Source organism: Notothenia rossii (assembly GCF_949606895.1).
Source record: "Notothenia rossii genome assembly, chromosome: 4".
NCBI lineage: Eukaryota > Metazoa > Chordata > Actinopteri > Perciformes > Nototheniidae > Notothenia > Notothenia rossii.
This window is the reverse complement of record NC_136902.1, coordinates 14,393,520-14,407,514: the sequence shown is the minus strand read 5'-3', so window position 1 is coordinate 14,407,514 and position 13,995 is coordinate 14,393,520. Positions and strand designations below refer to the sequence as shown.

Sequence of the window (13,995 nt, the reverse complement as noted above, 5' to 3'; positions counted from 1 at the left end):
GGCATGGTAACGGCCTGCTGGGTTTAGGTTGAGCGGTTTGCCAGAGACAATTTCTTGTTGTTGCCACATTCTTGCAACATCCTCCTGACCTGAGCGCAGAAACACAGAGCACAGTTTGTGTTCTCTGATGCAAATGTTTTGTGTTTTATGGTTTGGATTTTGGGAAGGTGGAAGAGTTTATTTTTTTGGAAACAAAGAGGGTTGAGCAGATGATTTTCAGGCAGATGAGAAAACGGAGAGTGGGAAGACATCAGGGAGACGGGAGGAGAAATCTAATTATTCTTTGTGCTCTACCTGCCACACAGGCTGAAAGAAAGCATTTATCTTTTACCCCTGTCTGCAGGTGACAACGACACACACACACACGAACACACACACACACATATGTGTAATCAGGCTTAACCAACCTACTCTTTCTCTTTCGTTCACGTGCAGTCTCACTCGTGGTTTTGCAGACAGATAGTAGAAGTGATCGTGTGCAAAACCAGGGCTGCAGGTGGAGTCCATTTCCAGGCAGAGGAGACGCAGGTCACAAGGATGTAGAAAACTAGAGAGGATGAGGAGGGGCTGGTGGCTCTTCGGCTTCTTAGATGAGTCACCCAACTTTAAAATCTGAGAATGCATATCAATGCCAATAAAGCAAATGATAAAGCCTTTAATAAAGCCTACATTATTGTGAAAGAAGAGCCTTGATTGGAAAACTCCATGACTAAAACCTTTTCAAGATTATGTTTTTGCAGGGCAGAATTGGCTAAGATATTACAGGAAGCAAAGACATACCATGAAACACACACACACACACACACACACACACACACACACACACACACACACACACACATAACAAGACCTAACCAAACCACAGTTTCTCTTTTTGTTTACGTGCAGTCTCATGCATGGTGTTGGACAGATCGTGTGCAAAAAAGGGAAGTCCATTTCTTGGCAGAGCAGAATCTCGATATGAAGAGGTAGAAAACTAGAGAGGATGAAGATGAGGTGGCTGCTGGATTCTTCTGCGAAGGGTTAATAAATAAGAAAGAGAATCCATGTTTGCCATAGATAATGTTGAGTGACTGGCAGGTGGGGCATCAAAGCTTCTTTGAATAACCAGTCAAAGATTCAAACATGTGGACAGTCTTAGCGTTTAGGTAAGAAATATCAAATCTCAGAACTTAATATTCAGTTGCAGCTGAGCTTGACGATTATACTTTTATAGAAACATGATGCATGTTACGTTATTTTTTTGTTTTGGGTCAGTTTTGGATAAATCAGCAAAAATCTGACTATGTGTTCCTCTTTATGGCATACTAAATAGATTTCAAAAAATAAAATGATGATAATAATACCGTCAACAGTACAATAAAAAATAATTTAAATGGCAACAGGAAAGTGGCATAAGCACCGTAGTGTTTTAATAAGTGATTTGTTGATTGACTGGGAAATTAATCATAGCAACTTCCATCCATCCATCCATCTTCTCCCGCTTATCCGTGGTCGGGTCACGGAGGTAGCAGTTCCAGCAGAGAGCCCCAAACTTTCTTTTCCCTGGCCACATCAACCAGCTCTGATTGGGGGATCCCAAGGCGCTCCCAGGCCAGCGAAGAGATATAATCCCTCCACCTGGTTCTAGGTCTACCCCTTGGTCTCTTCCCAGCTGGACGTGCCTGGAACACCTCCCTAGGGAGGCGCCCAGGTGGCATCCTAACTAAGTGCCCAAACCACCTCAACTGGCTCCTTTCGACGCGAAGGAGTAGCGGTTCAACTCCGAGTCCCTCCCGGATGACTGAACTTCTCACCTTATCCCTAAGGGAGACACCAGCCACCCTGGAGAAAACCCATCTCGGCAGCTTGTACCCGAGATCTCGTTCTTTCGGTCATGACCCATCCTTCATGACCATAGGTGAGGGTAGGAACGAAAATGGCGCGGTAGACAGAGCTTTGCCTTCTGGCTCAGCTCCCTTTTCGTCACAACGGTGCGGCAACTTGAACATTGCTAATTCAATTTGAAGCTAAATGGGATTAAATTAAAATTAATTCAAGCTTCTGAAAAGTGCTGTGGTATTCTCTTAAAAATGTAGTCTAAAAAACATAACAAAAGACCGGGCTATATGTAGAAAATCAAATATGACCTCCACATATATAAATGTACTGTATATTGCAGAGGTAAACATTGCTGCTTTCACAAAATATGAACAAAAGGAAATCAGTAATGTGGATATATATTGACTGTGTGCTAAAGGCAAAACAGAACAGCTTGAACAGTCTGGTAAAATCATAAAGTTACATTATTTACTTTAATGCAGCCTTCAAATCCAGGAAATGACAACACTTGTGCTTTATAACCATATCCAAAATCTAAGATAAGTTTTGCCCAGCCTTAGAAAAAAAGTCACTCAGAAAGGAAATCATTTAAAGTGATATCATAAAAGAATAGTATCATTTACTTATATAGAAGTGTACATGTTTTAATGCTATTATTTGTATTACAAGTACATCTCATACAGAGATGATCACAACGAAGCTCTCTTCAATGTTGAATGTTGAGGACCATTGAAAAGATAATTAAAAGAAAACGCATAAAAGGGAATTTAAACAAAGGGGAAACATAATCTCAAAATCTTTCCTGACGTGGAACTGGGAGCCAGGCTCTTTATTCTTCATAAAGCAGTGAGGACCTGTTTGTGTGAGTCCTCAGAGCGAGGCGGCTCTTGTCATGTTTCTGGTGTGAGTTGACGTGGCGAGGCCCTCTGTTTTGTCAACAGAGACTATGAAACAGCCGCTGGCAGGCAGGTAGGCAGAGGAGGCGACTGCCGGGCTATATGCTTCCCCCAGGCTTAGCACGGCCGCCATGCTAACTCTGCCACCTTCCTTCCCCCTTTATGTATTTACTATGTACTTCTCCTTGTCGTCTATACCCTGCACAGACCGTCCTGCCTACTCCATCTTATCCCACCCAGAAAAAAATTGCGACACTTGTCAAAACTAAAGCAAAGAAAATGTGACATCAGCAACATTCCTGCCTTCTCAGCGTTTCAAAGAGGACTGAAGTGAATGAACGCACTTGGCCAAACACAGAGAATGTATCTTTTATTTTAGATTTACAAAACCTTCTCTGTTAATCTTACATCCGTACAACATATTGTAAGACTTCAAATTTGACACTGAATGAAGATGTAACATTGAACCCACTCTGATGATGCTAGAATAAGATAGACTTAATACAACCCAGATTAAAGATATGTCTTGATTGTGTCTGCTCTGGCGCCCGTCGTCTGCTCTCAGTAACTCTTCCTGACACGTTCTTGTTTGTTGCATTGAGGTTTCTTTTCTGCTATGACTCACTCTGTCGTGGGAAGTCTGTCGTCTCTTCACTTTGTCTTCCAAAATCTCATATTTTTTGCTTTCAGTCTTATGCTGTTCATCCATTTATAATCCGCTCCCCTAGAGACCACAAGTGCAACTCACCAGTGTTATTGAAGTACTGCTCCTCTTATTGCTTATTTTTTATTGCGTTCACTGAAGTATACAAAGAAACAAACACATTTACAGAGTGAACAAGTACTATTATGTGCAGAGTCATTGTTATAAAGGATGTCTAGTATTCAATCAATCAATCAATGTTTATTTATATAGCCCATTATCACAAATGTTACTTTTGTCTCAGTGGTCTTCACAGTTAGTACAGAATATCAGTATGACAACACGACACCCTCTGACCTTAGACCCTCACATCGTACAAGGAAACACTTCCAGAGAAAACCCACAGTTTAAAGGGGAACATGGGACAAAGCTCAGGGAGAGCAACAGAGGAGGGATCCTTCTCCCAGGACGGACAGACGTGCAATAGATGCCGTGTGTAAATCGAAGAGATAATACATTTTACAGTTGGGGTGTCAAACTCAATTTCATCGCGGGCCACATTCGCATAAAGGTTGCACTCAAACGGCCGGTTGTAACTATATAAATATATAATATATATATATAAAATAATTTATTATATTACATTATTGCCTCTAATTGGATTATTATCGGATAGGATAATAACTTAGTAATTAACTACGTCTGAAAGCAGATGTCCAGGGCAAATAATTGCAAGTATCTTCAGTGCACATGTCACAAAACAAGATGCATTGTGGGACATGTAGTTTATTCGCAACCTGCTTCTGTAAAGTGGCATGTAACCGTATAATAAACGTATTATATTCTTTGCAAGCTCTTGCGAGGCCACATAAAATGAAGTCGCGGGCCGGATTTGGCGCCCGGGCCTTGAGTTTGAGACCCCTGTTTGACAGCATAGGTAGACCAAATGTTTGGAAATGCATGTGTCTATAATAAGAAGATGAATCCACGAGGATGTCAGCAATCCTGTGGGAGCCATCAGGGAAGCAGCATGATGAGAGTCAGGCAGGACCACAGTGATAGGTTCAGCCACGACTCGTAGTCCAGGACTCAAATCCAGAACTCAGGATAGAGGATCCAGGACACAGGACCGCAGCAACAGGATCAGCCACGACTCAGGATCCCGGCGTAGATAGACACCAAAGTATTATAGTATATAGTATTATATAAACTCACTGCTGTCTTCAAAAAGTTCTTCCTTCCACCAGAAACTAATACCAGAACTAATTCAGTGTTCACATTTTAGAAAACAAATGTTATCTGATTTAAATCCATGAAATGAATAGTGAATATCAAAACCTCTTCGGGGTTATTGTTAGAAACAACTAAATCTATTTGCAAACTTAGTTTTCTTTCTCCGTAAGAAAAACAATTCTGATATTGCCACAAGAAAAAAAAACTGAAACATAACAGAGCTGAAATGTCACATGCATCTAATTTAAATAAAACATATTTACTGCATGGAGAAATTACACAAATATGAATAAGTGGGTGATTTGCCAAATATCAAACAATGTTAATTACTGTACATTTATAACTCTGTAATATTATGTAGTGAGAAATATTCATGTCAACGACTCTCATCTGAATGACAAAATGCCAAAACGTTACAAGATAAACAAGGCCAGCAATGTAAAGTATTCCATGTCTGAAAAAGGGTTTGGATACACTTTGATATTTCCTGTATGCAAGAGGAAACCTTGGCCTGATTGTGAGGCTAGCAGGAAGTTCACGGGGTCAACAAGAAACCCTCTGGGAACTATGATTATTTACAGTTCATGTCATAGAAACCCGGCCTTTAGTGGTTAAAGCAACTGTTTAATGTCAAAGGTATAGTTTAGCATTTTTTGTATTGGGGTTGTATGAGGCACGCACCCATTGTGTATTATCTACAGAAGAGGATGGCGGTTGACAGGATTAAGGATGCGAAAGTAAAGCATTGTACTGCTGTGGCTTATTCCAGCCACATAAAAAAATCAATATTAGTTTGAGTGTATAGTTAAAAAAAAATTCCCCCTCAGACTGTCCTTTCCAAAGGGAACTGAAGCCGCTATATCTACATATTTTCTCCCTAAAGCCACTGCACTCAGTCCACATTATAACAAACGAACTGATGGAGGCAGGGGAAGACCAGCAGATCCTGTTTTTTGTTAAAATTACAGTTTTTGCCAATGGAGTCTAGTGGCTTTGAAGAGAACATAGCATACATTTCTTTTATTTCATTTTATCGTTTATATTTTGTTCTGCTGCCCCTGTCCAGTAGTTTATACAACCCCACTTTAAAACATCTGCACTATCCTGTTAAGGGTATCTTTGTTTGTGCTGAGGCATATGAACTTAACTAGGATTGGATTGCATGCTTTCTTGTTTATGAGGTGACCTGTTTCCTCTGGTTTTGTCATAAAGTCTTCTCTTCCCGGTGAGCAGTGCTCCCACTGGGCTTCGGGCCCCGGGGCCACTGGCCGTCCTGCAGCAGAGCTAAAGACTTTAACTTCAATCCAGGTGATGCCACAGCGTGTTGACCTGAGCCATCGTCTTTTGACACCCGTTTAACGACCCGGAAAATATGTGGGTCAGCTGTCAGCATAGAGGCAGTTACCCCTTGAAATCGCCCTGGTCAAGATCAGAGTTGAGAACCGGGCCAAAGTTTTAGTGCTAAAGAATCAGAGCTGTTTACCTGCGTGGGTGCACTCACCTGTCCATGTTAGCGGCAGAAGAGAAGACTTCCATGATGGCTAATTATGAAGGGGGGCTAACCACTGTCCTGTTTTTATTTGTTTCTCCGGGCCAAGTCACAAGCAGCTGCTGCTTAATAAGTACTCTGATTATCAGCTTTCCACTATTACCACTAACCCTGATGATTACTTTGAGTCATTTTCAACTATATGATTTATAGTTGATGAATAATGGTTCCTGGGTGATGCCTTCCTTTTCCACTGAATTTCATCTCTAAAGTTCCCGGCTACATTTTTCCTGAGGCTCTGGCTTTATTTATTAATTGGCTACATTTTTGACAGTCTATCAATTTGTATATTTTTCAAAGTATTCTCAAAAGCCTTCCTGCATCAGAAAACGCTATTTTAATTTCAAGATGTTCTATTAAATATTCTTAAAAATGCTCTAATTCAAAATGTGCATCAACACAGGTGCAGAGAAACCGTTTGCTCTGTCTGAACTCTCTCAAATCAACTGCACCTCACTTTTCCTCCCTTAAATTGCCATCCTTACGCCCATCTCTCCCGTCCCTCTTGCTGCCCTCCATCCAGCCATCGCCCTCTCCCATTCGACCTCTTTACGCGTCTCTTTCCCATGCCCCCTGCTGCTATATCGTACCCACCGCAGCCCCGCCGCCTCTCTGCCACCAGACCCCACACTGCCTGTGGCGTGTAATTGACTTTCTCCCTGCACTGGAAAAGCGGGCGGCCCGCGCCAGGCTGGAGGTGACCCATTTCCCTGGGGCATTCAGCAGCCTCCTAATCAACCATTCTCTGGGGCCGCCTCATTCACTCCGCAATTAGAGCAACTCCCCCTTTGAGAACTCCATCAATAGGCTGCCAAACAGGCGGGCGGGCGGGAGCGTCTGAGGAGCAAAGACGGAGTTTCACTCAAACACTTTGCTTTGGCTCTACAAGCTCTAAACCCCTCGACTTTGTACCTCCCCCTCTCCTCTGTATGCCTCCTCCGCTCCTTGTCTTCCTCGTGGTAGGTTTCATCAGACAACAGCAAGCAGGGTTTTTGTTTGACGATGAGCAGCAGACAGGGGAGGCAGGTATAGGCGGGAGGATAGGAAAGAAGAAACGCAGGCAGGCAGGCAGATAAAGGCAACGAGACAGTCAGACAGACAGTCGGATGGGAGGTACTCAAGGGAGAGATTAAAAGAGAAAACTCAAAGCGGGAGCGATTGAGCATCTTCTGAGCATCTCTTGCTTTCAGAAGAAAATTCACAAGAATTCCCTGTTGTTGTCTTGCAAGGGAATACACTAGTGTTTCACCTGGTCTTGAAGACATGTATGAAAGCGAGCCCTAACATGTTCACTGCCTGTTTGAGCCGGATACCATCTTGTTTTAGAACCGAGAGCGCAGCACTGAGGATCAGAGCGATTTCTATCCAAGAATAGAAAAAGTAAGAAAGAAATCAGACATTTTCATGAACTGATCCCACAAGAAGGAGCATGAGATGATGGTGCATGGTGATTAAATAACAGGCCGGCTCTCTCCCCTTCCGTTGGCCTGATTTGCTATGCAGGAGAGGCACTGCTCTGGTCAGAGGATAACCATGTAATCAATGGAGTGAAAAAGCTGCCCTGGCTGTGAAGGTTAAGAGGGGAAGCTTCCAGCCCACTCTGTGCGCCACACATACATTCAACACACACCAGACAGTCTGAACGTCTCCTCCTCTAATTCCTCCCCCTCTCACCTGTTCCCCTTCCCTCCCGTCTTTCTTTGACATGCCTTTATCTCTTTTTCTCTCAGCTCGCTCCCCCCTGCCGCCTCCTCCTCCTCTTTTCGCTCTGATTCCCGCCTTCCATATTTTTTCTTCCTCTGCATTTTCTCTGTCTATCCCCCACTCTATTTGTGCTCTGTCTTTTTCTCCCCTTAATTTCCTTTCCTCTCCTCCCTCCCTTCCTCCATCCTCTTTTCCCTTCCCTCCTATACCTTTCCCCAGTGTCAGCTGCTGTCACTGTGGCAAAGAAAATGACCAATCAGAGCTCACTTCACAGCACAAGCTTCTCCCTCTGTGCGTTATTGCTTCCGATCTTTCTCCTCCTCCTCTTCCTCTTCCTCCTCTTCCTCTTTGCCTCCTTCTGTCTCTCCCCTACAACCTTTATCAGCTCACTTCCTGGGAAAGAAATGTGATGCATTATGGGAGACAGACGGCTGTCTAACAGGGTTAGTTGTGCAGCGTGGCTTATCGTCAGAGACACTGCTAATCCTGTGTGTGTGTGTGTGTGTGTGTGTGTGTGTGTGTGTGTGTGTGTGTGTGTGTGTGTGTGTGTGTGTGTGTGTGTGTGTGTGTGTGTGTGTGTGTGTGTGTGTGTGTGTGTGTGTGTGTGTGTGTGTGTGTGTGTGTGTGTGTGTGTGTGTGTGTGTGTGTGTGTGTGTGTGTGTGTGTGTGTGTGTGTGTGAGCCATATGAGCTGATGAACTCATACATGCACAGACACACACACAACAAACAAACACAACCTCACGCTTACTCTGTTTTTCTAAGGGAGACGAGGAGGCAGACGAGACATGTTTATGAACGTCAGTCTCTGCCAGGAGAATATGATTTGCATGGTATAAGCATATTTCGACGCTGCTGTGTGTTTTGCACTGTATCCTCTTCATAAACTGCTCTTGGTTGGTTAGTTTTTGCTGAGTTCAAAAGGACGATTCCCATGTCTCCTTACTTTCGCAATTATGTATCAATGGAAGCTAAAAGGCCTTGAGGAACATTGTAATTCCTCCTATGCCTGCAATAAAGCATTGTTTACACCTGTGTGTGTGTGCTCCTTCGTCTCAGGTGCTGATATGTGTTCACAATGAGCGGACTGGGGGAGAACTCCATGGAGCCTCTGAGCTCAGAAAACCGGAAACGCAAGCTCTCCACTTGCGAGACGCCGGGTCTGGGGTGAGTGTTTCTGATGAGCACGAGAGAGGAGATGAACATGAAAGTGGGCTACTGGGTCAGCGGCTTCTCCAGGCCGAGCATTGGTGCTCCTCTGTGTGCGTTGAAAAGTAGAAGCCAAAATATGTGCATATTTTTAGGAGGATTTTGACCATAATGTTGGTAGAAAAAGCACTTCCTGATTGATTTAGCCTACTTCGATTGTCATTGAATTGAAGATCCTTCTCAGGAAGGTAAGGATATGACGTAAATTACACTTGAACTGTGATTCTACAATTTATTATTTACAATTGTTTTTATAAGTACGCAATGTTTGATCCCAACTGAATTGAAATTCAGCAAAACCTAAATGTAATACATGCTAAATGATATGTAATGAAACATTTAGCTTCATGTTTGATGGAATCAGGGGGAAACAGTACTTCAGCCTTGCTTCCATTCAGACGTTGGACATCACTGACGCAATAGCCTTGGCTTATTTTTTAACTTTGCAACTTTTGCAGGTGTGATAGGAAGCGACGGGAACAGGAGAGCAAATACATAGAAGAGCTAGCAGAGCTGATCTCGGCCAACCTCGGCGACATCGACAGCTTCAACGTCAAACCAGACAAATGTGCCATCCTCAAAGAGACGGTGCGCCAGATCCGCCAGATCAAAGAGCAGGGTGAGTGGACGCACTTTGTCTGAGATCCCTGTCAGAAGGACTGTTGAGAAGAGTGTCTAGGAAACATTGGGAGAGGTGGTGAAGGGAGTGGAGAGAGAAAGCTGGACACACACACACACACTCACATGTGCCTTCTCAGAGCCCAGGTGCAAGGACGAATCAGTCATTCATCTCCCACAAATTTCACAGCCTGAACTGTTTATATTTGGGTGGAAACATTGGCAATGCTTTGTGAACCTGTCACTTGTACGTATGTGTGTGTGTGCGCGTGTGTGTGTATTATGAGCATGCACAGCTGTGTGCTGCCCTCGCCAGGGGCTGTTTAATTGGACGTTTGCAGGTAATCACATGCCCATCCATTCTGCTGAACTGCCAAATTGTTAGTTCTGTTACAGTGGCCGTTGTCATACTTCTGTCTCCATTATGCAGCAGTCATCATTTCCACTGCAAACAAAGTGAAAACGCTCCAGGCTGAGAGTCTTGCATCGCCAAACGGACATATTGTTGCTTCTTAAATTCAGCCCTGTGTGAATTTTCAAAGATCAGGGGTGAATTCTGTTCTCGTGCCTGTGCTCGGCTCCGTCAGCGTCTGCCACCTCGACAGGAAGGGGAAGAGGCTACAGCTGGCCCTGACTGGCTGCTGACACGTTGCCATAGTTACAGGAAGTGAAGACAGAAATGACACAGGCGTTTACACTCGTCTCTCCCTCTCTCTCTCTACCTGTTCCTGTTCTCACTTTCAGTTGCTCTTTCTACAAACCTTCATCTTTGCTCTTTTCTCCTTCAATAAATCCTCACTTGGATTTTACGTACTCTGCTCGAGCGTCTTCTTCCTCTTCTGCTTCCCGGTTTTCTTTCTCCTCCACTCTCATCTGTATTGCAGCATCTTTAGATTTGCTCCCAGCATCTTAAGATATTGAGGGAACTGATGGAGGGCAGCCTCTCTCTTTCTGGTTCTGTCTCCTTCCTCTCCCTCTTTCTTTCCGCCATTCTCTACCTAACTTCACAATGCCTGGATGAGGCAGCAATGGCTTTTTTTCTTCTTTGTGTGGGTATCTGTGCCCCTTGGGAGCTAATCAGATAGAATGATTCCTGTAGCCGAGCAGCCCCCGCCTCTTCCTCAGACCAATCCCTGCATTAATACCCAAATGCCAGGCATTTTCTCTCAGCATCGTCTCCGTCCACCTCCCTCTGGTCCTGCCTGTCTCTCTCTCTTTATCTGTCTGTCTTCCTTTCTCTCTCTCTCAGCCCCTCCATTAATTCAGGTGCCTCCTGCCCCTGCACCATTACAGCTTCCAGAGCCTCTGTAGCTCTCTCCCGCGCTCCCTCTCTCTCTCAGCCCCAGCCTACCAGACAGTCCCTCAGAGTCTGACACTGAATATAAAGCAAGAGGACGGCTGCTACCTGCTCCACATGCACCCAGCCCTCTACTCCTCCTGACGGGCTCCTCAGAGAAACCTGCTTCCGTCCGTCTCCCTCCTCACCTGTATTTTTAAATTAGAGGGAAAAAATGTTCAAGTAAAGATTGAGAAACGCTGCCCCCTGCTGGTGCAGCTGTAGAAGTGAATAACAGTTTCCTCCAGTTCCAGGTATCGTTGCTTTCTCTTTGTGTTCTCCTTTGCTCCTTTTTTCCCTTCCTTGTAGGCAGCTAGGATTTGAAATGTCTTTTTTAATGCATCTTGTCTTTTCCCCCCTCCTGCAGGAAAAGCTTCATCCAACGACGACGACGTCCAGAAGTCTGACGTGTCCTCGACGGGTCAGGGGGTCATCGACAAGGACCACTTGGGGCCGCTCCTGCTGCAGGTGAGTGCTGCACTGCACCTCCGTCTGATCAGGGAATATTTCTTCGAGGTTTGGTGGTGACTTCCTGTCGCTGTCCTCTCAGGCTCTGGACGGCTTCCTGTTTGTGGTGAACCGGGAAGGCAGCGTGGTGTTTGTGTCGGACAACGTGACGCAGTACCTGCAGTACAAGCAGGAGGAGCTCATCAACACCAGCGTCTACAATATTCTCCATGAGGACGACCGGGAAGAGTTCCACAAGAATCTGCCTAAGACCAACAGTGAGAAACACACACACACACAAACATTTACACACAAACACACTCACAGGGAGGCTGCACATCTGCTCAGAAGTAAACTCAGCTTGACAACTTCCACAGGGCCGAGGTATAAAACAACCTTTGAGAGGTTGCAACAACTCGCGCACGTCAGCGTAGACTCACTCAGTTATTTATTCACTCGTTTCTTAACCCCTCCTCTGGTTATAATGAGGAGCTCCTGGGAAGCCTGTTCATGTGCATGAGAGCTTTTCGGAACGAGGCACACACACCTAACAAAACACACATGTGCACAGGAGCACCCGCCCACCCGGTGCTAAGCAGGCAAAGCGTAGCGCAGCTGTCAGTCACACTCAGTGGTCCAGACAGTGTAAAACAGGCCGAGCTCTATTCAGATCCCATGGCAGCCATCTGGAAACTACTTACTGCTGAATAATGCACCTCCACACTTCCCGCTACTTAATTCAATTCTTGTTTGCATGTGCCTGAGTATTAATGTGTATATTTACATGCCTATGTCAGCAAAAGGTGTGTGTGTGTGTGTGTGTGTGTGTGTGTGTGTGTGTGTGTGTGTGTGTGTGTGTGTGTGTGTGTGTGTGTGTGTGTGTGTGTGTGTGTGTGTGTGTGTGTGTGTGTGTGTGTGTGTGTGTGTGTGTGTGTGTGTGTGTGTGTGTGTGTGTGTGTGTGTGTGTGTGTGTGTGTATATATGAGTATATGAGTGTGTGTGTATATGAGTATGTGCACAGAGCACTATTTATAAAGCTGATTAATTATAGATGCGTGTGCTCGACTGAACCCGCCTCTATTAACTCTGCAGTAATGTTCCTTAGCAGTGGCGGCTCCGACATGTCATTGACACGTTCTCTCACTTATTTCACTTTGCACGCTCCTTTATTAATTCACTCTCTTTATTTTTTAAGTCTCGCCTTATCTCCCTGAGCGTCCCTCGTGTCTCTCAAATCGTTCTCAGCTTCACTCGTTCTCGGTGTGGCCGCCAAACATTGTGGTTGTCTGTTTCTCAACCTGCTTCCCTGTCTGCTCTCCCCCCCCATTGTGTCTCGCTCTGCTGCTCTGCCCCCTTCATTATCTTTTGGGCCCATGAATGAAATACGCTCTCGCTGCACATTCCTGCGGGATGACCGTTGACCACGCCAGCTACAGCTAAATACACACACAATCACTCACGAAAACAGACACACACTCGAGCACACAACATGGAGTGAGTTTTTGTTGTCGGCCGGTGTGTTTTTTGACCCGCCTGTCTTGCCTCGCTGTTGGCTAATTGCAGTGGTGTAATAGACTTTAGTACTGTACTCAAGTACGATTTGAGGATTACTAGTACTTTAATGAAGTATTTCCACCTGATGCTACTTTTTACTTCTACTCCACTACGATTGTTTAAGCCAATATTTTACTCACTATATTTGTCTGAAAAAATAAAGAAGTTACTTCACAGATTCAGATTATTAGCTAAAACTAAATATAAATAAACTACAACATAAACTATGATATCTAATTATAGGTTAAAATATCTAGCAGCAGTATATAAAGTAGTAACAATTATCTCCACCTTTTCCAGCAGTGATGAATGCATATTTAAAAAATTAGTGATTTCATATATTCGTATGATTCTAAAATGGAACATCACGCACAATAAGTACTCTTTTACTTTTGATACTTTAATTACATTTTTATGGCAAGTCTTTTGTACTTATAATTAAGTGAAATCTCTGAGTATTTTTACTCAGTAGTATTTGTACTTTTACTCAAGTAAAACATCTGAGTACTTCTTTCACCACTGGCTAATTGTGTCTGAGGGGAGATGTCGGCCCTAGTGACTGTACTGTGTTTTTCTCTGTCCCAAGGCCTTGTGAAATCACCTCTCCCACTCCCCCCCCCAAAAAAACGTCTCGCTCTCCTGGGTCTTTTCTTTTATCTTCCCTGCACCTGCCAGACAGAAACCTCCCGCCGGCTCAAGGCCTCTGATAAGGCTTCACGCAGACCTTGGAAGACAGTTGGATGTCTCTCTGAAGTTTTCCTCCCCTTTCTCTCTCTCTCCCCCCTGTGAAGGTGACCCCGTCTAAATGAGTGTGTGTGTGTGTGTGTCGTGATGAGAAGTCAGGCTCTAAATGAGGATAGATGGCTGAGTGTCCCTGGCCTCTGCCCGCTGCCGAGCGCACTGAGAGGGAGAGATATTGGAAATCGACACCTTGGCTACATTAATCCCATGGTCCATTTAGCCAGGCATCCGTACGGCAGGAGAGG

General features: G+C 44.5%; 1 protein-coding gene across 4 annotated transcripts in view; it reads left to right on the top strand.

Moving 5' to 3' along the window:
- Positions 1-13,995, top strand: part of LOC307037324 (nuclear receptor coactivator 3-like) — a 68,542-nt gene that overhangs the window by 39,872 nt on the left and 14,675 nt on the right. For all 4 annotated transcript variants that reach the window (XM_079678113.1, XM_079678110.1, XM_079678112.1 and 1 more), the window contains exons 3-6: positions 8,905-9,012; positions 9,513-9,673; positions 11,376-11,476; positions 11,559-11,733. In XM_079678113.1, coding sequence (XP_079534239.1) covers positions 8,924-9,012; positions 9,513-9,673; positions 11,376-11,476; positions 11,559-11,733 — 526 coding nt within the window. In that variant the 5' untranslated portion in view covers positions 8,905-8,923. The remainder of the gene's footprint in view (positions 1-8,904; positions 9,013-9,512; positions 9,674-11,375; positions 11,477-11,558; positions 11,734-13,995) is intronic.